The following is a 23,624-nucleotide window of genomic DNA, read 5'->3' as shown; positions in this document are numbered from 1 at the left end:
CACATCCTCCTACAGGCTTACTCACTTCATATGCCACTCACGGTTGCGGTCAGAAGGCTTCTCATTTCCATCAGGTGGTGTGTATAATTACACAGCTCCTCGCCACCAGTGACACGACACAAGGAAGTATAATAACAGATTTAAAAAAAAAGAATGAGACATCTATTAGTTTATCAAATTAAATCCAAGTACAGCAAATAATTAGATGCCTCCTATCAGCAAGTATCATTAGTTTAATTAGATTGATTTTAGCAGAGAGGTTATTTCCCAGTGAAGCACACACTTTTTATCCTGAAAGGTGACTCTCAGTGCCTGGTGATGAAAGGGCAGGATAACAGAGTTCAGTGAAACTCTAGAGATAAAAGGGGATTTACCTCAAAACATCAGCCTCCTGAGTTTAAATACTTAATAGATGACCTAATTCAGTGACAGCCCTGGTAATGCAACTCTTTCACAACGGTTATGCAAGTTCTGCTTCCTATTTTCAGTAAGAGGGGCTTTTCTGCAATATTATCACATGGTACACATTCTGAATACCTACAAAACTACTCTGCGAAGTAGGTTACTTACTAGCTGATCCAGAGAGATAGTAATAAAATACATTTTATAATTTAACAGAAGAATTACAGTGGTGTAACTGAGATAATTTTTTTAATGAAATTGTCACAGATTGAGACATATTTTTTTTTTTTAACCCTTACAGTTGAAAGAGTTCATAATAAGAGAATATATTACTGAAGTACTTATATATAGCTATACTTCTGAAAACAAGCAGCCCAATACAGCTTGATATGAGCACAGCAGAAACAGTAATAGTATAACACAATAAAACCCATAAATTCAGATATTAGCTATTATTTTGAAAATAACCAATAGCAAATTTTATTAAATGATTGCTTGATGGGTAAATCTATGCAAGCGGCAATGTATGGTACAACAAAGTAAGAAGGATATTAAACACGGATTAATGGCTCCAACTTCCAGCTTTTACCCAGGGCAGTCTCTGTCTGTGATCAAGGGAAAGATTTCCCAGAAGTGAAAACAGGCTTGGAATAAGTTGCAGGGAGGTCTGAAGGTGTAGGAATACTGTACCCTTGGCATCTGTTATGCTAGAATACAGAAATTGACTTAAACAAGAGTTTTGTTCCTGTTTGTATTATTTAATTAAACCTAAGGAAGAAGACCCCTAACATCTTAACTCCAAAACATCCCTGCCAGAACAAAGACTAAGTACATGACTTTACAATCCCAATGACATTGAGCTTTTGTTACTTTCAAATATGGCTAGAATCAATGGGAAACATCCAAAGCAAAGGCAACACAAGCTTGGAAAAAAAAAAATTACTAGGAAAAAAAAAAAAGTGAAATTACTAGGAAAAATCCTCTCTCTTCCTCTAGTCGATGATGGGGAAATAAGAGGAAACTTCTGACTACTTTCACAGTTAAAATAAGCAGTAGTAATTTCCATATGCTTCACAACTACATTTTGCTACAAACTCAAAATATGGAACATTCTTTAACACAACTTAATGCAGGACAGTCAAGTCACTTAATCAGAGGCTGAGTTATACTATCAGTAGAAGTAACATCATCGTCCTCCTCATTTGCTTCAAATGACATTGGTAGGTTAATATTAATAGCTGCCCTCAGGTTAGCCCAGAAAAGGGCACGCTTGCTCCTCTCCTTTGGCCACTCCAGGTACGTTCTCTTTGCCATGAGAGCCTTCAGCTTGTGGTACCTCGCAGGGATAATATACGGAGGGATAGGCTCCAGCAAAATCAGGATCAAGCTGTTGCAGTTCTCGCTGAACAACTTGTGATGGGCAAAGTACAGCTCGTAGTGACACCACTCGCTCTGCACAAAGTTGGGAGACAACACAAAGATTGACTTGTAGCTCTTGTCTATGCAGTTAATGATATTCTCCACAATGCTCTTGCCGGGAACAAAGTTTCTCTCGTGCTGGCACAGCTGAACGCTGCCCTCCCCCTTCTCCAGGTTCGGGATCAGCTCGTTCTTCACCCACACGGAATCGCGCTCGCTGTAGGAAACGAAGGCGTGGAACTGCAGGACGCTTTCCCGCTCCTCGGGGCACTCGTGCCAAGCTCTGCGCTTCGTCTGCGTCCACTGCCACAGCATGCGCACGTACCACGGCACGTCCAGGTAGATGCACACAAAGGCCACCACCCCCACCAGCACCAGCGTCAGCAGCAGAGCCGTCACAAGCAACAGGGTCGTGTTGCAAGCCAGCTCCGTCAAGTGGAAGTCCTTCAGCTGCGTTCCCTTCAGCTCCTCGGGGTACTCGCACACGTATGCCTCCGGCCAGCCGGACAGCTTCCCCCCAGACTGCCTCTCAAGACGCATGAAGGCCTGCAGTTCACAGGAGCACTTGAACGGATTGTGCCCGGCTTCCAGCTCCCGCACCCTCTGGCAGCTCTCAAAGAAGTCGGCGGAAGGGGTGAGGATCGAGTTCATCTCCATATTCAGGATCTCCAGGGCCGAAAAGCCACCGCATCCCGGCAGGTCGGCCAGCCTGTTCGACGCCAGGTTCAGCTCTTTCAAGGACTTCAGCTCAGCAATCCCCTGGGGGATGCTGGGGATCTGGTTGTTGTGTAGGTCCAGTTTCTTGACATTGACCGGCAAGCACCCGAAGACGGACTCTGTCAGCTGGTTTGAGGACAGGTCCAGCTCCTTCAGAGACTTGGTCCATTGGCAGTGCTCCTCGGCTCCATCGTTACGCAGCAAGTTGCTGCTCACGTCCAGATACCTCAGTGATTTCATGTACTTGGTCATGGAGCTCACCTTGGAAAGGCTCTCAAATTTATTCCTCTTCAAAATAAGTAACTTCAACTCTGCCAGAGTACTACAATTCTGGAACAATTCATCTGTCAGGGCATTGCGAGAAAAATTTAAATATTGAAATGAGCTTGCTCTCTGCGGACAAAGCATGTGTGGCATATATGCATCACATATTGTCAAATTGGCAATATTCATCTCTGAAAACTCTCTGTATAGAATCTCCTGGTTGAAATAATAAACCTTATTACGAACATGCTCTAAAGTTAGCGCTTTCATGGAGACACCCAAAGACATTACTTGTTCCAGAGAGCTTAAGAAGGGTACAAATTTATATGCAGTCAACCCTCCTATTGGTCCCCGAAAAATCAAATTTCTCACAGTCAGATGCTCCACAGGTGAATACCAAATAAGCAGGAAAATTTGCAAAATGATAGGCCATTCTAAGTCCACAGTGTCAAGCATCAGAGCTGTTGTCTTGATTTTCTTCAGAAGCTTTAAAGTAGGAGAGGGGAAATCTTTGTAGCTCAAGGTATATCTTATATTAACTATTTTTAAGTTTTCTGAAGTGCTCATCCCATCATACAAGAGGGAAAAATTGAAGTTTTGGTTTGCTGAAAAAACAATGTGAAGGCTCTTTGTATTTAAGGCTGTTAGACTTTGAGGCTCGTACAGAGAAAAGTTTTCCAAGGTAAGGAAGACAGTGTTCAGCTGTAAATGTGTGATGTATCTGAAGTCTGACCTTCGTATCATCATGGCACTTAATCCTAGATATTCCAAATGAAACATGGTCCCAAATTCCTGACAGATGGGCAAGACAGTAAAATTATTGAAAGAAAGATCTAAATGTCTAAGACATGCAAGCGTTTGACAATAAACTTTCCAAATGTTATTATGAGATAGATCTAAGTATTCTAAATCTTGATTAAAAATGAAGACATTAAAGTCAAGCTCTGTAATTAGATTATGAGAAAGATTTAATACCTGAAGGTCAGAAAGAGAAATAAATTCAGAGTTACTAAGTTCAGAGATCCTATTATGTGATAAATCTAATACATGAGTATGGAGTGGAATGTTTTTTGGAACATCAGTTAGCAAAAGGCTTGAATAGTTTGCAATGAATTTGTTTTCCACAGTTGGCTGGACATTATTCCAAAGTGTGAGTGTAAAGACACAAGGAAAGACATAGATACTTGTAAGGGATCCCATTATGCCTTCTAGAATTATCTTGGTTCTTTAGAGAAACACAGAAGCATATCTTTGTTTTTTGTTCAATATGTCTCAGTGAGAAGTCCAGCCCTGTGAAAAGAAAACACATGGAATTTTCTGAATTTGATGAATTGTTGAATTTGTTGTTTATTATTAAAATAAAATTCAATACAAAAAATATGTAATAAATATATATTTTTACTTACTTTCTCTAAGTTATTACCAATCCCCGCCCAAAACTCCAGTTATTGATTTTGTCAGTTATGTAGAAAATAATTTGTATATAATGGGAAGAATACAATAAGAGGAATGTTTTAAAAAATGCAAAGATGTTAAGGAATTCAAATTTCTCAATCATCTTAAAAAAATGACACAGACATCAATGCATTTAGGAGTAAAAGAGAACACAACAAACCTCCCATCTGCTTTTTCCCTACGTCCCATGTCCAGACACATCTGGTGACAGAACTCCAAAAGGCCCATGGACCCTCACAGGAACCGGTGCAAAAGAAACCTTTTCCCTCAAGAGCTAAAGGATATTCTTTACACCATGATGAGATAGGATATGGCCATGCAACCCCTCCAAGTTCGCAGATCAAGGAAGTACAAAGACATAGGTGTCCATTTTTCAAGTAAGACAAGGAGCTTGAGGACCAGTTTTACTGTCTCGTTACTATTGTAATGCCAGTATGTACAAAAGCATGCTAACAGGAAAACCACAGCATAACTGGAGAATCCATATGAAGGAGCAGTACTCAATAGCTGAAAGAAAATACTTAACACTTCAAAGACTCCAAGATATTCTAGGTGTCCTAAGACATTTCCTCCATTTTCCAAAGTATCCCATAGTTGCCAACTTGACAAAGAACCTCCCCAGAAATGGTGAGGAGTGAGGAATCCAGTTCCAGAGATCAAAAAGCAGAATGACTAAATGTTTGAGCCTATCAACAGCCTACATAGACTCAGAACAGCACCTGCTCTACCATGAAAAACCATGCTTTGGGCAGTACTATTGTGTTATCTAGACAAGACAACATAGACACCACAGACAGGCAGCCGGATGTATGAATGACTCACCAATTCTTTTAGAAGACAAAGAGACCCATTTTTTTTCCTCTGCTGGTTGTGAAGTTGGGGTATTTGGGAAGGGGAGGAGGGGGAGGGATTCTTCCTCTGTGTAATCTTTTAGTAATAAAAAATAAAAGCCTATTTTCTGTCAGTTCTGGGTGATAATAAGTTAGTCCCTACTGATTTGATTGCCTGATATCAAAACTCTTTCCTTTCCCTTCTAAATCTTCTGCCAAGCTTAATCAATTTTTTTTTCCAAATAAATAAAACAAAAATATGTGTAATTAACATATAGAGCAATATAAGAATGAATCTTATATGCTTATATTAGCATATAAGAGCAATAAAAGCATGAATAATTAAAGTATAAAATTAGTTCTGGAGAATCAAACTGAGAAGTCAAATTCTATCTTTCAGAAAGTTGTACTAGGCAATCCAAGCACAGAACAGATCCTAAATGAAGCTGAGATGGTTGGTCAAAGTACAGTATCACTCGCAAGAAGAACCAAGATTACTTTAAAGAGTAGCTGACCCTGTTCTTCAGACATTATTCCAAGAAAACCCTCTTGAATCAAATAAAATTTGGGGAGATGGGAAGTCAGGAACAAAACAAGACTTTTTTTCCTGATGGAACAAAAAAATAAAATAATAATAATAATAATAATAATACATTCTCTGGTCCATGCTCGATTGCCAGATGAATTTTAGTTTACTATACACACCATGCTGTACAGTGCAAGGGACAATCCACCCTGTAGAGCAGTGAAGTGTGCCAAACTCAAAGAATAGAGTAGATCTATACAGTGAAGCAATATTAAGGATCAGCAGTAACCCATCCAACACTATTGTATGACAGTATTAAATCAGAGTTGGTTGAGAATGAAAATTGCCTTTTTTTTTTTTTTCCTTTCTTCTGTGTTGAAATTCAACATACAAATGAGCATTTCCACTGAAATTTTAAAATGCAAGAATATCTTCCCCTGGTGAAGAAAGACAACACCTGAGATCTGATGGACTCCAAAACAGCCATAACAAAAAATTTTGAATGTAAATAAAGTAGAAAATATTACCCACCTTTTGAGCATTGAATTCTCCTCCAAGTGAAGAACCAGCATAAGGCTTCGGCATACTCAGTTAACAACCTCAAGACAGATTTTCAAGCACATGTAATCTTCAAGCTAGAGAATCTTATACAAGATGTTAATTCCTTAACTACTGTGCCAGGAAGTAGAAAGAACAGTTTTCCATCTGTAAACTACATAATTCCAATAAAGAATAACATTTCCCTGCAATGCAGGTATTAACAGCACAATGAAAGGAAATTTTTAGCAGTTCAAACTCAAAGTACATTTACTTCTGCAATATTTACCTAACTGTATGGTTTAGGAACCTATCTGCAGTACAAGATGTTCCCCAAAAGCAAGAATATTTAAATAATTCTGCATTTCTAATTTCACGTCTGTTTCTGATGGTTACACAGATGTTCTGGAAGTTCATCAACTGCATCTCCTCTTTTGCACGCACAGAAAACAGGAAGCAGAACTTTCACAGCCAACTTCTCTTTGTATCAAAATCTCTTGCAGAGATCTACCCTCCTGAGTTAGTTTCCCCAACAAGCAGATTAGTTAATGTAGCACATTAATTAATCTAATTAACTAATACTAGATCCAAATCTAGTAATGGGGCAAACTGATGCAATTCAAAACATTTACAGGTCAGTCATCTTTACACTAGATATGGCTTGGATGGTTAAATCAGGGAAAACTCACATTGTACTTTAATTCAGAAAACTGGAAAAAAATAATAATCTAGAGATAGTATTTTCTATATGAAAGCTGCAGAGCAGCCATGAAGACTAAAGCCATAGAGGGCAATCTGGGAATGAAGGAATCCAATAAAGCAGTCATTCAATTAAAATTTTGAGCAGGAGCACGAGCCTAGTGAACAAATCAACAGAGCAGAGAGTCAGTGCACTTCAGAGGCACATGTAAATAACCAAAACCAACATCTCATTCCCATGAGCCTCCAAACTAACACAACATGCTTCAGTAAGATTAATCAGAAAGGAAGAAAGACGCCAAGATAAATAAATGAACAAAGGTTCGTTTATCTTAATAAATTTTAAGATTAAATTCATGACGTATGTAATGAATCCCTCGGGTATGAGCAAACTGGGGCATCTTGGATGACTCTGGACTCCATCAAAAGCTTACTCCCCACCACGAAACAGCACCTTGGAGGAGGCTTGAAGGCAAGAATGTATTTAGCTACAGAAAGAGGAGAAGTATGACAATTTATGTCAGTATGAAGTATGACAACTAGTTGTGCCAGGTATATCTGAACCTTGCATTATATTCCTCTAAAATTTTTCTTTTGCCTTTCCAGTTTTGCAAAGAAGAATGTAATATTTTTGCTTTGCTGGAAGAAGATTTCTGGCTTTCAATTTGAGATTGATGAGGAAGATAGTCTTGCTAAAACCTGCTGACAGCAAACCATTCTGCTTTCCTCAATGCAGTGATCTGAGTAACTCATTACAGATTGAGACACCTGTGACCATAGACAAGGCTGGAGATCATGAATGGTTCCATCTGATTGTCAGCTGATATTGTTTTTTCTTCATGTTAAAGGAGAGGTTCCCACTGAGAACATTAATCTATCAAAATGAATAGTCTAAGGCACTTGTTGACAGAACAATGGCAGTTTTCCTTCCAGTATAACTATGGAAAAATCTTTGCTGTGTTGACAAAATCAAATATACCATCAGCTTTCTTCAGAACTGACTCCAGCGCACATAGGATTGTCAAATGAAAAAGTACCCACACCTTTATTTATAATATGTTTAATTTCCTTACCACCCTTCTTTAGGAGATGTTAAAGTACATTCAAAATGCAGTTTTGTGCTGCGTAAAATACAATTTTGTACAATTGCACAATAAAGAAAATTTGGAACTACTGAAAATAAAACTGACACTCCTAAATACCTTTCTTAATTAATTAATTAATTAATCAGTTAATTAATTAATTAATTAGGGGCATTGCACAATGTTATTTTTACTAACCCATTCAGCAAAGGTTTGTTTGAGGGAGGTTTCAGTTTACTGATTAAGCCATTTTGCATGATAGCAAAAACTAAAAAGCAGTGTGTACCTGTTCACACATCCTGAATGTAGCAGGTAAAGACCATCCTTTCTGTCCTGAACATATCTATACTCATGCAGATACCTTGTTCCATTTGTTAAGATTATACTGCTGTATTTTGGGGTGGTTCGTTTCTGGCTTTGGTGAAGTTTTTTCTTTTTTCCTTTTTTTTTTTTTTTTTTTTTTTGTTTGGTTTTTGTAGCTTATTCTACCAATGAGCACTTACTTTCACAAACAGCCTTTCCTCCATGTATATCTCACACATCTGCCTCTATATTGTGTTTACTTACCTAGGGAGGAACTGCAACCACACTCAGCTGAATATCAGAAGCTATTTAGGATCAGTGCTGTCCTGAAGGATCAAAGCATTTCCCCAATAGGAACTGCTAAAGGGAACTTACATGTGCAAAACATTGAGTTAAAACAGCCAGAGCAGTTAGACTCATCCAAGCACTTACAAAAAATTAACAGTTACCAGAAATTGCAAGTGGCTAGGTCAGTATCTGGTCATACAGAGGACCTTAACTTCAATGGCAGCTCTGTCATTGTCACAACTTACTCCCATGGGTCAAGCAGGCAAAATGAATGCTAAATGCCACCACAAGTTAAACCGAGCAGAGATTTACCACATTTAATGCCTAAACCTATTTTGCTTGGGCAAAGACAGACACCAGGATTGAAGCATGGAAATCAAATACAGCTCTCAGCAGGGCAACCCCTGTGTGCATTGTGACTTCCATTCTGTCGTAGTTTGGTTTCCTTTATGCTACACACTACATAAATACATATATATATATATATATATATATATATATATATGCATGTGCTTTTCACTGCATTCTGCACATTTTCTAGGTTTTGGAGGGTGGTTAACACCCACATTATCAGTTTTGTATGTTGATATTGTTCTGTATGTGAAATAGCATTCCTGCTAGTCACTGAGATGACTAGTCAAAGGCCAGGAATATGCTGATATGGTATCTGACATCAGAATATATTTACATACACCCTTTTTTGACGCATGGGAGCTACCTTCCAGAATGCACATGCACAAGTGCCAGAAAAGAGGCTGACAAGGGATGTGAGGCTAACACATGGCCCCACGTATGGGAAAAAATCCTCCTTGGACTAAAACTGGTTTTATATAAAGTGTTCGGAGTATGACAGAGGCTAAACTAATTATTTTGAATATCCTGATATATCTCTTGAGAAATCTCTGCTAGGGAATCTGAGAAACTGGATGCAGTAATTCACAGCACATGTAGCCGTTTGGTCAATTATTTGGCACATAATGTAAACGTAGCTTATCCTTCTGACTTCATGAATAGAGGCTTGACCATTTGTCGCAAGACTTGGCAAATCTTTTCAGCCTCTAACTGGTTATTGCCTTTCTGATCAGAAACTCATAGCTGCACTGCAAAAGATGCTATTTCAGCTGAAATTGACAGCTTCTTAGAATCATGAAATCATAGAATCATCTAGGTTGGAAAAGACCTTCAAGATCACCAAGTCCAATCATCAACCTGACCACGGAGTCCCATCATGTCCCTAAACACCATGTCCACACACCTCTTAAGTACCTCCAGGGATGGGGACTGAAGCGTCTCCATGTAATTCTTGTAGTGAGGGGCCCAAAACCAAACACGCTGCTTGAGATGCAGTCTCACGCAACTGGACATGTCCCATGGGCCCAGCCTGTCCAAGTTCCTCGCAGAGCCCCCTATCCTCAGGCAGATCGACGCTGCCACCCAACTTGGTGTCGTCTGGGAGCTCAGAGAGGGTATGCTCAATCCCATCATTCAGAGCAGTGCCAGTCTACAGACACCAAAAGGCAAAGTAGCTCATCCTTCTTTTTATTCTTGAAGGATAAAATCCCCCTTCCTTCCCCAGTAAGTCCTGTTCTGTCACAGCCACGCCTGTTTCCTTGCACGGGATATTCACAGAGTTCTGTATCTGGGTCCCGTGCTTTATGTTTTTCAATCTGAAACTTAACCCAGGAACCATCTCAAACTCTGGACTTCTAGATACCTCAGGATATGCAATTTTCTTTCTTGCAACCTAATTTTCACAGAGGTCCTATGACCAGCATGTCTAAGCCTTATGATTAATGTAGTTATCTGAAGTCACCAACAATTCAGTCCCTCTTCTACAGGACTATACCAAGTGCTCCAGATTTTATTCCACTGAGAAATATTTACTACAATATTTCAAGCACAGTTTCAATAAACACGTTCAGGTTATATCTTGGTGTCAATCTCAAGTGACTTCTAGTGAACTGGGCTAAATTTTTCCTCTAGTAAGGCAGCATAGACAATTCTGTAGAAATAGTATTCTATAACACAAAGTGAAATATACTGACAACAAATAGAAATCATAAAATATTTATTGTTTCATTAAAAAAAAAAAATAAAAGAAGAAGAAACTGCATTAGAAAAGTTCTTAATCTCTTTCTCCACACCTTTGCCCCTCAGCCACTGGCAGGTTAATATTAATAGCTGCCCTCAGGTTAGCCCAGAAAAGGGCACGCTTGCTCCTCTCCTTTGGCCACTCCAGGTACGTTCTCTTTGCCATGAGAGCCTTCAGCTTGTGGTACCTCGCAGGGATAATATACGGAGGGATAGGCTCCAGCAAAATCAGGATCAAGCTGTTGCAGTTCTCACTGAACAACTTGTGATGGGCAAAGTACAGCTCGTAGTGACACCACTCGCTCTGCACAAAGTTGGGAGACAACACAAAGATTGACTTGTAGCTCTTGTCTATGCAGTTAATGATATTCTCCACAATGCTCTTGCCGGGAACAAAGTTTCTCTCGTGCTGGCACAGCTGGACGCTGCCCTCCCCCTTCTCCAGGTTCGGGATCAGCTCGTTCTTCACCCACACGGAATCGCGCTCGCTGTAGGAAACGAAGGCGTGGAACTGCAGGACGCTTTCCCGCTCCTCGGGGCACTCGTGCCAAGCTCTGCGCTTCGTCTGCGTCCACTGCCACAGCATGCGCACGTACCACGGCACGTCCAGGTAGATGCACACAAAGGCCACCACCCCCACCAGCACCAGCGTCAGCAGCAGAGCCGTCACAAGCAACAGGGTCGTGTTGCAAGCCAGCTCCGTCAAGTGGAAGTCCTTCAGCTGCGTTCCCTTCAGCTCCTCGGGGTACTCGCACACGTATGCCTCCGGCCAGCCGGACAGCTTCCCCCCAGACTGCCTCTCAAGACGCATGAAGGCCTGCAGTTCACAGGAGCACTTGAACGGATTGTGCCCGGCTTCCAGCTCCCGCACCCTCTGGCAGCTCTCAAAGAAGTCGGCGGAAGGGGTGAGGATCGAGTTCATCTCCATATTCAGGATCTCCAGGGCCGAAAAGCCACCGCACCCCGGCAGGTCGGCCAGCCTGTTCGACGCCAGGTTCAGCTCTTTCAAGGACTTCAGCTCAGCAATCCCCTGGGGGATGCTGGGGATCTGGTTGTTGTGTAGGTCCAGTTTCTTGACATTGACCGGCAAGCACCCGAAGACGGACTCTGTCAGCTGGTTTGAGGACAGGTCCAGCTCCTTCAGAGACTTGGTCCATTGGCAGTGCTCCTCGGCTCCATCGTTACGCAGCAAGTTGCTGCTCACGTCCAGATACCTCAGTGATTTCATGTACTTGGTCATGGAGCTCACCTTGGAAAGGCTCTCAAATTTATTCTTCTGTAAGATAAATATCTCCAGTTGAATTAATGTATCACAGTTTTGAAAAAGCAGATCGGTTAAATCATTGTTTATAAAATTTATGTATCTAAAGGGACTGTCAAATGAAGGACATAGCATATGTATCATCTCTGATCCTTCTACTGTCAAGGCTTCAATGTTCATGTCTGCAAATATCTGGTACAGGTCATTCTGTGAAAAGTACAGGTCTGTGACTAAAATGTTCTTCAGTGCCAGTGCTTTCATGGAAGTACCCGAATACCTGAAGTTATATTTTTTAATGTCCGACAATTGCGTAAAATTGTTGATATTGAAATATTCAATGGATGATTGCCATATAGTCTGAAGAAGTTCAAGAAAAATATTCCAGTCCACTGACACATTCGTCAGTGTCAGATTTTGTAGCCTGGAGCCTTTTCTGAAATCAGACAATAAAGTTATTAATTTTTTTACATTGCCATTTGTGATTTGTGACAATGACAGGCTTTCTGTAGTGTTTTCTATTACAACCCAATTGTAATCAACTTTGGACTGCTGATGATGTTCATGCAACAGTGGAAGGCTCATGATGGTTTTGTCAGAACCACCTTCTGGAAAATTATTAGATACAGGTGTAAAGAGTTCATCTTCCACAGACAGGCTGATATTGTTCCAAAAAGTTAATACAAACAGACACTCATAAACAAAAAAGTGCTGGAGATATCTCATTTTCTTTGTCATATTGGTTTATGGTTCCTTGCCAATGCTCAATATTTATCCATCCCTCTTCGTTCTTATCCTGTAACAACAACAAGAAAAACATATCGTATCATTAAGCGTCTATCCAACAGCCATCAAAGACCAACTTTTTTAAGGTTCATACTTTCTGCCTCTCCCTTTGACTCGGAAAGCAATTATTATAAACCTATTATCATTCAGGAGAGGAGTTCCTGAATTGTTTACTTAATTTTATTATTTAAATAAGTGTATTAAATTTTATTAAATAATTATTTAATTACGACATTCCTTCATTATTTAATTATTATTTGATGGTGTATTTTCATGCTTTATGATAGGATAAGCAGGCAAAAAAACAGGAACCATATCTCTCTCCTGTTCCACAGCAGTGTTTTGATTGGGTTAAACAGCAGACACGATGAGAACACTGGGTAAGGTGATATTTGTTTTTATTTTATTTTTGAATTAAAACAGACAGCACCTTCAGTATTGAATGCCAAACACTGGGGTTATTGTCCTGGCAAAGACATAAACCACTCTCTCTTTATTTCTGTACAACACTGGTGAGAAAGTCCATCTTAGCTGAGGTCTGAATATGGAACTAACTCCAATGGAACTAATCTATTTTTCTGGATTAGCATACTATTGTGATATATGGAGTAATAATTCGTGTCAAGAAAATGGTTGATATTAATAAAGAAGGGGGAGATGTGGGAGTGTGGCCATGGGGGTCAGCAAGCCCCGTGGTTGATGATAACATCAGACTCTTATTGATGAGGCCATCAGGAATGTAAAAGAGCTTAGAGGGAACAAAGAAGGGTGATTCAGGAGATTCCATGCAGTCTCGGGTTCCTTCTTCTCCAGCTGTTAAGGCATGGAAGTTTCTGGGTGTTTGCTGTTGTTGTTATATGCAAAGTTGTTTGACCAATTAAAAGTTGTTTTTGAAAAGGACTGCTGTGGGGAGAAGGGTAGAAGAGGGGAGCCTGTCTTCGAGACGAAAAGGCAGCACGATATAATGAAGTTATGGCATCAATAAGGAAGTAGAAAGAAGGAATGAAAAAGAACAGGCTAGCAGAACAGGGACCAGGACAAGAACAGGCACATTGATCGCCTCATGAAGATAGGTATGGCCAGACTCAGCAAACCGCTCAGAGAAGCTCGCACAGAAAGTCGCTGGAAATGGCACACCAGAGCTAGAGAGAAGCTCAAGCTGAGAGAAGCGGAGCTGTGCACACAGCTGCCCCTCGCTGGTAAGCAGCTGCACATTATGGGGAACCATATGTCCTTAGAAACAAACTGTCCTGGTAACCTTACAGCTTATTCTCCTTATTAACAATCAGACAGTTTATGATCCTGAAACATGGGACCAAATTGAGGTCAAGGTGTGGGACTCTGCTACTAAAAACGACAAGGTTGTGGTGGGACTGCTCAGCACCTGGCGAGCAATCTCTGAGGCCTTAAAGAGCCCTGTGGGACCACAGTCAGAAACGCGTGGCTTGCCAGACAGTGAGGGAGCTGCGGGCTCCTTTACTGATCCCACTGCTATGCCATCAGCCTCTCTGCTGCTACAGCCATCGAAGGCCTTTGCTGCTACGCCCTCTGGTGACCTGGACGTGCCTTTTGACCCAGGCCATATTGGCCTTGAAATGGAGCCAGATCTGTTTCCCTTCGATCTGGGAAGAATAGGATACATAAGGCCTGAAGGCCGAGTTGCTTAACAACTTAAAGCAAGACATATTGTTCGCATGAGTAGCCATGGAACTCTCCGGAGTTTGTAATCAAGAAAAGGAATGGAAAATGAAGACTGCTATAAGTCATGGAAGATATGGTAGCACTTCAGCCAGGCCAACTATGCTCCCCCAGTCATGGACATTACCTTTTCTGATTGTACATATGTAAAGCCGTACTCAGGTTTAGTATGTAAAAGCAATGTTCTGTATATTTAGAAGGTTCGATGTTTGTGTGTGTGTGTTGGTAGAGCATAGACTCCCCGCGCACCCAGCACTGTTTACTTGCCTTTTATAAATATTACTAAATTCAGATTGAGTTGAGACTTCATTTATAACACTATCGTGTATTAACATTTCAGTCAGTCTGGAATCAGAGGAAATAATCTTAAAAATTACTTTTTCACTTTAAAGCTTATTCTATACATCATACTTCATTTCGTAGCTACACGTGAAAACAAGTTATCCAAAAAAGAAAGGGAAAGATGGGAGAGACAGCACAAAACAGAACATGGGCAATTCATACTCTCTACTGTCGTGCTGATAAGCCTTATGGTGGTACTCTACGATACTTTGTTTCTGTCAATATAAACAAGAGAATTCACATCTAGTTTGCAAGTGACACTTTGTACCATTGTTACACACAAGCCACACTATTGTCTGTTCCTGACTGAAGAGGTAAAATCTTGTGGTAAGCCCTCGCTTCTATCAAATGTTCACTCTTGTTTTAGAATATTTAACCAGCTGAATGTAACACAGGCATTATTCTGTTGAATACAGAATCAGATGCACATTTAGTTAATGTAAAAAACAGCCATAAATTAGTCACCAACAACAGGCTCTATCTCCTTCATTAAATGACAGTATACTGGCTGCTGGCATAGTGTGAGTCCTCCTGTTCTGCGTACATACTATAAAGATTAAGCATATGTTAAAAAGCAGAAGAAGCATTTTAACATAAATTGCATGCCACTAGTCCTCACTTACCACTCTAGTGCAATCACTTGAAGATGAATATATTCCCCAAATGTCTTGATAAAACTAGCCAAATTAAGTCATATAATGAAGTTGTTTCCTTCCATTTTTTAAAATATATTTAACTATTTACTAAAAGGCAATATTTTTTTTTCTTCTGAAGCCTACCAAGCACCTATTAGGAAGATGATTGCACTCAGAGTGATAACAGACTTCAGTGAAATCCAAGGTGAGTAGAAGTGTTCTATCTCTGTTTATTGCTCATTTTCTGTACTAATTTTTCTGTTACAAAACCATTTGCAACATTTCTGCAGTCAGAAAATACAAGCAAAATGAATTACTGAAAAGTGAAAGAGAAAGAAAACTAGTAAACACAAGTGCTAAATTCAGTGAAGCCAATTAGGAACTCGTGAAACTCATACAATGTCCTACCTCACAGACAGACATACACACACATTTACAATGTTCTTTCATCCTTGAGTAGCAACTTCCTATTGAAATACTGATTAATTACTGTAAGATCTATTTTATAGTCAAAATTACCAGTCATGACAAGGAAAAACAAACCCCCAACTATTGAGCTTCATCTATTATGATTCCTACAAAGACAATGCCTTTACTCTATCACAAGCTCCCTTAAAAAGAACATGTGAATCCTAATGAATACATCTACACATTAATCAACCTAAAAGACACCAGAACTTCCAGCATGCCCTGATACTTACATTCTCATTGTAACACCTAAAAATAAGCTTATTGTTTAGAAATACGAGCATGTGTTCTGCTATCACCTACCTTAATGGGATACTTCAGATTGTCTTGCTAAGTCACGGAGCTTTATCCTCATTTGTGAGGCACACTTCTGAGAACTGAGGTTTTACTTCATGACCTCCTACAGCAGCTCTCCTCAGTGATTCATAAGAAGTTTTGTTATGCTTCCTGTGCCGACAGCAATTTTTTTTTTTTTTTTTCAACAAAGGAAGTCTGGTGACAGAAACGATGCGGCAACAAATCCTGGAACTGTAAGAGGGTATGCTTTGCCTGAAAACGAAGCAGCAAAAAGAGGAACAGGCGTGAAGGATCCGACAGTGACCAGAACCGCAAGCTGTTTGCCAAGAGCCGAACCACGGCTCCTCACAGGGCTGCGGGCAGCACCGCAGGCACTTACTGGAAGTTTGCGTACGCACCTCCCAGCTACTTTCGGCTGCATTTCCTAGATATGCAGCCAAGGTTCAGGGTGTCACCTGAAAGGCTAACTCCCAGCAGTGCAATCCTACAGCCGCATATTTCAGCCCCTTTCTGCCTCCTGAGACAAGTGGGGCTGTAAGGGGTTGGTAATGGTGGCTGGGGTGACTCTGCCTGCGGCGGGGCAGTGCTGCCGGCATAGCCTCCAGCCCTGGGCGCAACAGGCAGCTGCTTTGGAGGGACATGAGGGAGAAGGACTGAGGGAAGAGCCCTCCCTCCTCCCAGCGGCCCGGCATGGCACAGCACGGCACAGCAGAGCCGGCCCGTGGCCGCCCGGCCATCGCTTCCTCCTCCCCCCGCTGCTGCCGACGTGGCGGGGCGGGGAAGGAGCAGGGGGCGCGCCGGCAAGGGGACTGCTGAGCGGTAAGGAGCACGGCGATTTCTTGGGTTGTTTTGGTTTCCTGACACTTTCCCGCAGGCTCCTCACTCACAACTGAAGCCCGGAGGGGATTAAACCAGGAGAAGAAAAAAAAAAAAAAAAAAAGAGGAAGAAGAAGGGGGAAGCTGTGGGTTTGAGGGAGCGGCTGCTCCTGCCTCGCCCTGCCCATGGGGGAAAAGCGACCCGGCGGGGAGTGTGGCGTCGTGGGGATTGCCCCTGGGGGGCAAAAACAGACAAAAAAGAAGTTATCGAGTTATTCCTGAGTGAGGTGGTGCCAGTCGCTTTTGGGGCGGGATGAAACTCCACAGGCGGCCGCCGCACCTCAGAGGTGCTGGTGGTCGCCAGGCTGGTGGTCGCCTAGAGCTGGCCTCGATGCCTTCCTCTGGATCCCAAAGGGGAGATGACAGAGCTGTCATGGTCATGTCCTGTCAGTACAGCCCGCAGCGACGCCATGCCCTAGGGTCAAGCACAAGTGGATGACTTCTTGGTTTCTGACTGATTTTAGGAGTTTGCTGTTAGGTGTTGAGGTCCCCAAAGGCAGGCTCAGCAGAGGACTGCAGGGACTGCGGCAGTCCCCAGAGATGAACCAGTCTTCCCACTATCTGTGTGCACATGTGAGCCTTTAAAATTTATGGTGTTGTTGGGTATTTGATCATCCAGATCCAATCCCAATGCGAAACCGTGATATGTGTATCTACAGGTTTTACTGGGTTTAGTAGAGGATCCTCATAACTGACACAAATAGAAGCATTTTCTTGAGGTGATATTACCCATCACACAGAGTACTGTAAAATTCTAGCAATATTTGCCTACATTATTTGATGGTATTTGCTGTATTTGTAATAGGAAACTTCAAATGTTTGCAGCAAATGTAAATATTCTGACTTGTAAATGCATGTTTGCTAAAGATAATTAAGTTACAGCGTAAGCTAAAGTAATGTAAGTGGCATCAAGTATTTGTTTATTTATGCCTCTCATTCACTGATCCTAAACACTATTCTTGGTACTGTTCAAACAGCTGCTCTAATTCAAATTAGATAAACAGGCTGCTAAGGCCACAGATGTACATGGTTGTATAGACTTTAATAAAAGGTACTAGTAGAAGTACATGCTTGACAGGCAGGTGTCTTACTAATCCCAGTTATATTCTGCTTTTCACCCTCCTTTCTTGTTTGCCAGTCTCTTTTAGAACCTCAGTCGTTCCAATGGGTATGAAGTTGTGGACTGTTTTTAGTTCAAATGGGAGTCAGTGAAAAGACAGCATCAGCAGACAAGGTTGCTTGAGTTTATTTTCTGCCACTCAGGTCTGCATGTAGACAAGACCTTGCAATGACAGCCCTCTGTCAAGGTTTGATTTTCAAGTACAGTGCCAGGCATACCGTTATTGTCAACAAGTAAATAGTAGTAATCGCTACTAAAGTCCAGTGCTCTTGGACTCTGCCAGTGAAGCTTCCTAATCAGCTGCAGAGCTTACTCCATGGCCATTTCTTTCTCTGTGTGGGTCCTTCATGCAATGACTACAATGTTGTGGAAAATGCTTGGAAATCCATCAATAACTGTACGTCATGCAAGCTTGCCTTGGCTTCAGAATTGAACTTTAATCACACAGAACTGATGCCTGACATTATAGGAATAGGTGAGAGATGTTGTGCTCCCCAAACAGTAAGCTTTTGAGACAAGCAGTACAGACTCTATGTGAGCAGCAAATGTTTCCTATCTGTGAATTTGCTGTAGGGACCCTGGCCTGTTGTGTCTTCAAATTATGACCCATCTCCAATATATTAATATTACTGAAGCTTTTACTGGTGCTTTTTTCAGCTCCTTGGCATCTTCCTCTCTATCATTCAGAAGATGATAGGAACATGTGTAAGTGGAGGTGATGAAAATAAGAGCAAGAGCTGCTTGGCCATTATGTTCTAGAGCCATTGCAGCTCAGATTATCACATTTTCCAGTATCCTATCTGTACATCTAATAACGAACATAGGAATTAACCATGTGGAAGCTCTTATAGTTGACTTCTCCAGGCAAATGAACGTGCTTTCTCCCTCAACAAGAAGTATTTTGGAAAACAAAAGAAAAATGCTGCTCTTTGTATTAAAGTGCAGTCCTGCAAGGTGAATCAAGTATTCAAGGTATAATTGTGTCAGGGTCAACATGCTGTATGTACCACAGGGCTCCGTGCTTCAGGAGACCTTACATCAAGGCTACGTTGTTTTTCAGCAGTAGCTTTTGGGAAACACTCCGTATTTTATGATTATTCATCTAAAAAGACTACCTTGTTTTCTGTATTCAGAATTGAAAATGTCTGAAGACTTAGGTGATGGCATCCCACCTGAAGAAAAGCCTGAAGTAGTGGAAATGCCAAGCAATGATGTATTGCCTCACAAGTCGGTACCAGACCTTGTGGAGGCTGAGATCTTGCCTACATCTTCACACGAGGAACATGGACAGGCTGCTCAGAGTGCCAGTAATGGACAGAAAGGAGACATATTTATTAATGAAAATCCTTTGACTGAAAAAATAGCTGAAAATCTGCCTTCCAGTGGAGAGCTGGCTGAAGATATGCCCACTGAGTGCATTGAGACTGTAAGCCTTGATGCAGAACCTGAATCTGAAGAAACACCACCTGAACAAAGCAGTCCAGTGAGTAATATTTTCATTTCCATAAATTTCCTTCCCTCCCTGCTCTGTAAGAACAGAGTTTTGTAAAATTTGTATACTGCATTTTAGAAAAAACTAAGGAGTTACGTACAGAGAACCTGCATGGGAATAAAATCAGTTAGACTGCAGCACCAAGCCTTTGGAAACTAGGAACAGTTGAATTTCTCTATTTATATCCCTGCTGGAACATTTTCAGGTATCCACAAATTGGAAAAGGTTCAAATGCATTTGTTTAGTCTCTCTACCAGTAACAGGGCCCTGCCTTCAAGAGGTTACAGGGGATGTATACAGTGCAGAGCTGCTTGGGATACTTCAGCTTTTGTTCATGAGTTAACTGTGCAGAGGCAATAAGTTACATGCAGTTGAGACAACAGTTTCTTAGTATGATTTAAATATGGAGTAGTGATACTTGCTCAATTCCACACATTAATGGAAAAAGGTGGGCGGCACCTCTTCTGGCTGTGTTTTGATTGAACACAGTTGTTAGGAATTCCCTGTGCACACCTACTGGTTTACACCTATGAGGAGACTGAGGCAGAGAAGCCTCTAGCTCTGTCTCCCTATGGAACAAAAAAAAGGAGATGGATGCCTGCCTGTCCCAAAGAATAACCATAATACATTTGCATGGCTTTATAAGGTTAGGTGCCTGAAGAAATATTAGGACGTCCATAAGACATCTCTAGTTTTGTGTGCTTTCAGGAATAGGTGCTTTGAATTAAGCTTCCTATTGTGCACAGAGATTTAGATTTCACATAATACCCAACCTAGCACTGTCTGTAAGTGATTAGGATCCCATTAAGAATCTGTTGCTCTTTCAGGAATTAAAAAGACTTTAAAATTTGGCTTCTGGTGATCAAACTCTGAACATGGAGGCAATATAAATTGGGCATTGTAATAGAACTAGAGAAGTGCATGTCTGTCCAGGGACGGTATATGTGAAATAAGCTAGAATGACACTTCACTGTGACACCAAATTCTTAACTAATCCTTGGTACAGACACTCTTATTTCTTACTGCAGTTGTAGACGCATGTTCACTGCACAGTCAATTATTCCCAGTCAAATGTTTCAGTTCCTTAGCTAGAAGGTACCGTACAACAGCAGATCCTGCAGAACCCATTACACGACCTTTCAGCTCAAAGCCTGCGGGATTGGTTTAACCCACCACAGAAGACTCTGAGTTAGCCTGACTTTGTATTGAAATAGCCAAATTATCAGTGTCACAGATTTGGAGTGAGCTTGATGACTATGGTCTCTTCCTGGAGGGAAGAAAAGGTGAGGAAGGAATAGAAACAGTCCTGCAATGTAATAAGAATGATACCTTTATGCATGGACTACTTTGCTAAAAAAAAATTGAGCATCTGTTAGAGGAGCTAGCAGCAAAGTTTTTGTCAGTAGTCATTCAGGGCTATTTCTCTGTATATTTTGAATCTAAAGAATCATTCTTCAGAAGGTATCACTGTGATAACATGACTTTTAAACAGTAAAGTAATATATTTGTTCTTGTAGGCCACAGACTCCTCATCTAAAGCAAGTAGGTGGGGAGCTTGGGGTACCTGGGGCAAGTCTCTCCTGTCATCAGCTTCTGCCACAGTGGGTAAGTGCTTAGTCAGTAAGCGATATGGAAATAATTTTAATATGCTGTTAGACATGTTAATGTCGTATCTTAAAAATAACTTCTAAAGGCAAAACTGCTTGTCTTGATTAATAAGATTTGTAGGCAGTTTTCTCGTGATAAGCTTGGCAAGCTGATAGTGTGCCATGATTTATTTTTTTTTTTTTTTTAATAGGATGAAGGACTTTCCTAAACTGTCAGGGCATGTAAATACTTCTCCAGGTCAAATTATGGACAATGTAATAGGTTAGTTTGTAAAGTGAGTGACTTATTATTGTGTCTGCCTCACAGAAAGGGTGCATAGTATGATGCAGTGACTACCAGTTGTGGGTTTTGAAGCCAAAGCCTTCCATCCCCAAATCACGCACATGCATGTTTGTGGTATATGCATTATGACTTCTAACTGCACAATATGAATTCATTTCTCATAAATTACTCTGGCTTTCACTGACACACAGTGAAGCTGGTAATCTTATCACACCAGAGTTCAGGGAGTGAAACAGCACATCAAAACATAGACCCTGTATTCCCTCTCCCTATATGCTCATTTCCAACAGTATGTCAGCCCAAGATATACTCACGAAGACTTCAGGTAAAACTTAATCATTATACCCATTAAAAACTCACATAGACAAGAAGTGAAGCATGCAATAGATAGTTAGCAGCAGGAAATTGTTTCTCACAAAACAGCTACTAAGCTGTTAGCTAATGAGCTCTCATCAAGGATCCACAAAATACCTTCAAAGGATGAACTTCGGAATTAAAATTGATCGCTAGTTACTAAAAATAATGAATTTAATGGAGTTATGGGGTTTGTGATCCCATATAAGGTTAAATAATTCTCCTCCTGATCCTTTTTTGTTTAATGGGCAACAAATTATTTCTGTCTATCCCTCAGAGAAGGAGGGAACTTCCCTATCATCTCTTCTTTCAGTAACACCCACACTCAGGAGTTCATAATTATCTTTTCCGTCAGACAGTCCACCAGTTAACATGTCTAATAAACTTCGAATGGGTTTCTAAGATGTCTTTAAACTGATGTAAATAAAGGCTCCTGCTGAAAGGGGCAGGCCTGCCCTGCACTACCAATGTATTTTTCCTTCTCCTGTGCTAACGATAGCCTTTATGTAGCAGTGCATAGAGCTGGATTCTGGGACTGATTTTGAAAGTACCAATGAAGTGAGAGCGGGTTCTTCACCTGGATTAATTTGTAAATTCCATAATGTGGTTCACATTTTAATCACCTAAATGCTACTGCTAGTGTGAGGGAAATGACGAGAACATACAGATGGGGACAAGGACAGCATAACTAGCTGTGGAACTGCGTAAGTGTTGGCAGTTTCTATTAAACCATAAAGTTCAGTGCTTCTCTTTCAGACTTGTAGAAGAGCCTGTGTGTTGAAAACCTTGCTTATTTTGTTCCCAGCAGCATTAGTAGGTGTAATAAAAGATGCTGCTGTCACAGATTTCTATGGGCCTTGCCTCTCACACATTCTCAACATAACAGTATAGCTACAACGGCATTCTGAAAAGAATTTGGCCTAGTGTAAATAACAAAAGAGGTCAAGTTATGTGCATGAAAGTAATTCCGCAGTTGATCAGTTGAAATTGTAATGGTGATGGATTAGTTCAGTTCATTTTTATAGCTGCAGTAACGGGTTTCTTGGAAAACAGCTCTTTTAGGTGTTTCACTTTCGCCTATGAGATAGCCCCATTTATAATCTGATCAGGTTTTGCAGTAAGTAGTAGTATATCAGATGGAAATTCTAACATTCCTTGTAAGTTCTAATACTATTTACTACCAAACAGACATTGTTTTTGCAGGCTTTCAGTGGCAATCCCACTTACTGTCTTCTGTTTCTTAGCAGTCTCGGCTTCACAGAGCAATCAGTTAATATCACAAAGCGTATACTTTTTCTGTGGAGCAGCATGGATATTTTCTTGCAAAACTGACACAAGCTTGCCTGAAAGTGATGAATACTGTTGGAAAACAGTATTGTTGGGAGACAAACAATAATGTGCATTATATCTCTTCCATCCCTTCTTATTGCCTAATAAGTAAACAAGACATACTATTTACAGCTGTTTGCTGCTTCTGTCTATGAAAGCTGCTGCCAGCATTGTATATCTGTGAATTTCCATGGGCTATTTTATGATATGATCTTTTTTTATAGGCTGTATAAATATTGGTTCATATACATTTAAATCTCGTGCTTCATTGACATTAAATACCACCTGACTCTATCAGCATTGTTGCTGATTTTCAGTGAGTATAAATATGCAAACAATTTTGCTGTCTAGGCAGTCTGACTTGATAAGACTGTGTGACGTCTATTTAAAATAGGCGTATGATCACCATGTATATATTTGCAGCATTGATGTTATTTTAAAATGAGCGCGGTTGGAACAGTTCAAG

The 23,624-nt window shown here is 40.8% G+C and overlaps 3 protein-coding genes across 6 annotated transcripts in view; 1 reads left to right on the top strand and 2 right to left on the bottom strand.

The window, feature by feature from the left end:
* Positions 1 to 839: 839 nt before the first annotated feature.
* On the bottom strand, positions 840 to 6,532 carry LOC309877662 (toll-like receptor 1). Of its 3 annotated transcripts, none has more exons than XM_082759256.1 (2): positions 6,145 to 6,532; positions 840 to 4,092 (listed from the first exon to the last, which is right to left on the bottom strand). In XM_082759256.1, the coding sequence occupies exon 2, from the start codon at positions 4,000 to 4,002 to the stop codon at positions 1,546 to 1,548; it is 2,457 nt and encodes an 818-aa protein (XP_082615382.1). In that variant the 5' UTR covers positions 4,003 to 4,092; positions 6,145 to 6,532; the 3' UTR covers positions 840 to 1,545. The 3 variants fall into 3 exon arrangements, with proteins under 3 accessions (XP_082615382.1, XP_082615383.1, XP_082615384.1); XM_082759257.1 differs by having other exon boundaries at positions 840 to 3,594; XM_082759258.1 differs by lacking the exon at positions 6,145 to 6,532 and having other exon boundaries at positions 840 to 3,594; positions 3,987 to 4,092.
* A 3,899-nt stretch (positions 6,533 to 10,431) lies between these two features.
* Positions 10,432 to 16,275, bottom strand: LOC309877517 (toll-like receptor 1). The gene is made up of 2 exons (XM_082758909.1): positions 16,104 to 16,275; positions 10,432 to 12,667 (listed from the first exon to the last, which is right to left on the bottom strand). Exon 2 carries the CDS (start codon positions 12,607 to 12,609, stop codon positions 10,648 to 10,650), a length of 1,962 nt encoding a protein of 653 aa, XP_082615035.1. The 5' UTR covers positions 12,610 to 12,667; positions 16,104 to 16,275; the 3' UTR covers positions 10,432 to 10,647.
* A 218-nt stretch (positions 16,276 to 16,493) lies between these two features.
* FAM114A1 (family with sequence similarity 114 member A1) overlaps positions 16,494 to 23,624 on the top strand; it is a 37,471-nt gene continuing 30,340 nt past the window's right edge. For both annotated transcript variants that reach the window (XM_082758908.1, XM_082758907.1), the window contains exons 1-3: positions 16,494 to 16,916; positions 19,227 to 19,576; positions 21,103 to 21,190. In XM_082758908.1, the coding sequence (XP_082615034.1) occupies positions 16,646 to 16,916; positions 19,227 to 19,576; positions 21,103 to 21,190 (709 nt within the window). In that variant the 5' untranslated portion in view covers positions 16,494 to 16,645. The remainder of the gene's footprint in view (positions 16,917 to 19,226; positions 19,577 to 21,102; positions 21,191 to 23,624) is intronic.

This window comes from Aythya marila, assembly GCF_965140915.1.
Source record: "Aythya marila genome assembly, chromosome: 4".
In the NCBI taxonomy this organism is placed as follows: domain Eukaryota; kingdom Metazoa; phylum Chordata; class Aves; order Anseriformes; family Anatidae; genus Aythya; species Aythya marila.
Note: the sequence above shows the minus strand (reverse complement) of the source record. Positions and strands in the feature narration are given on the sequence as shown.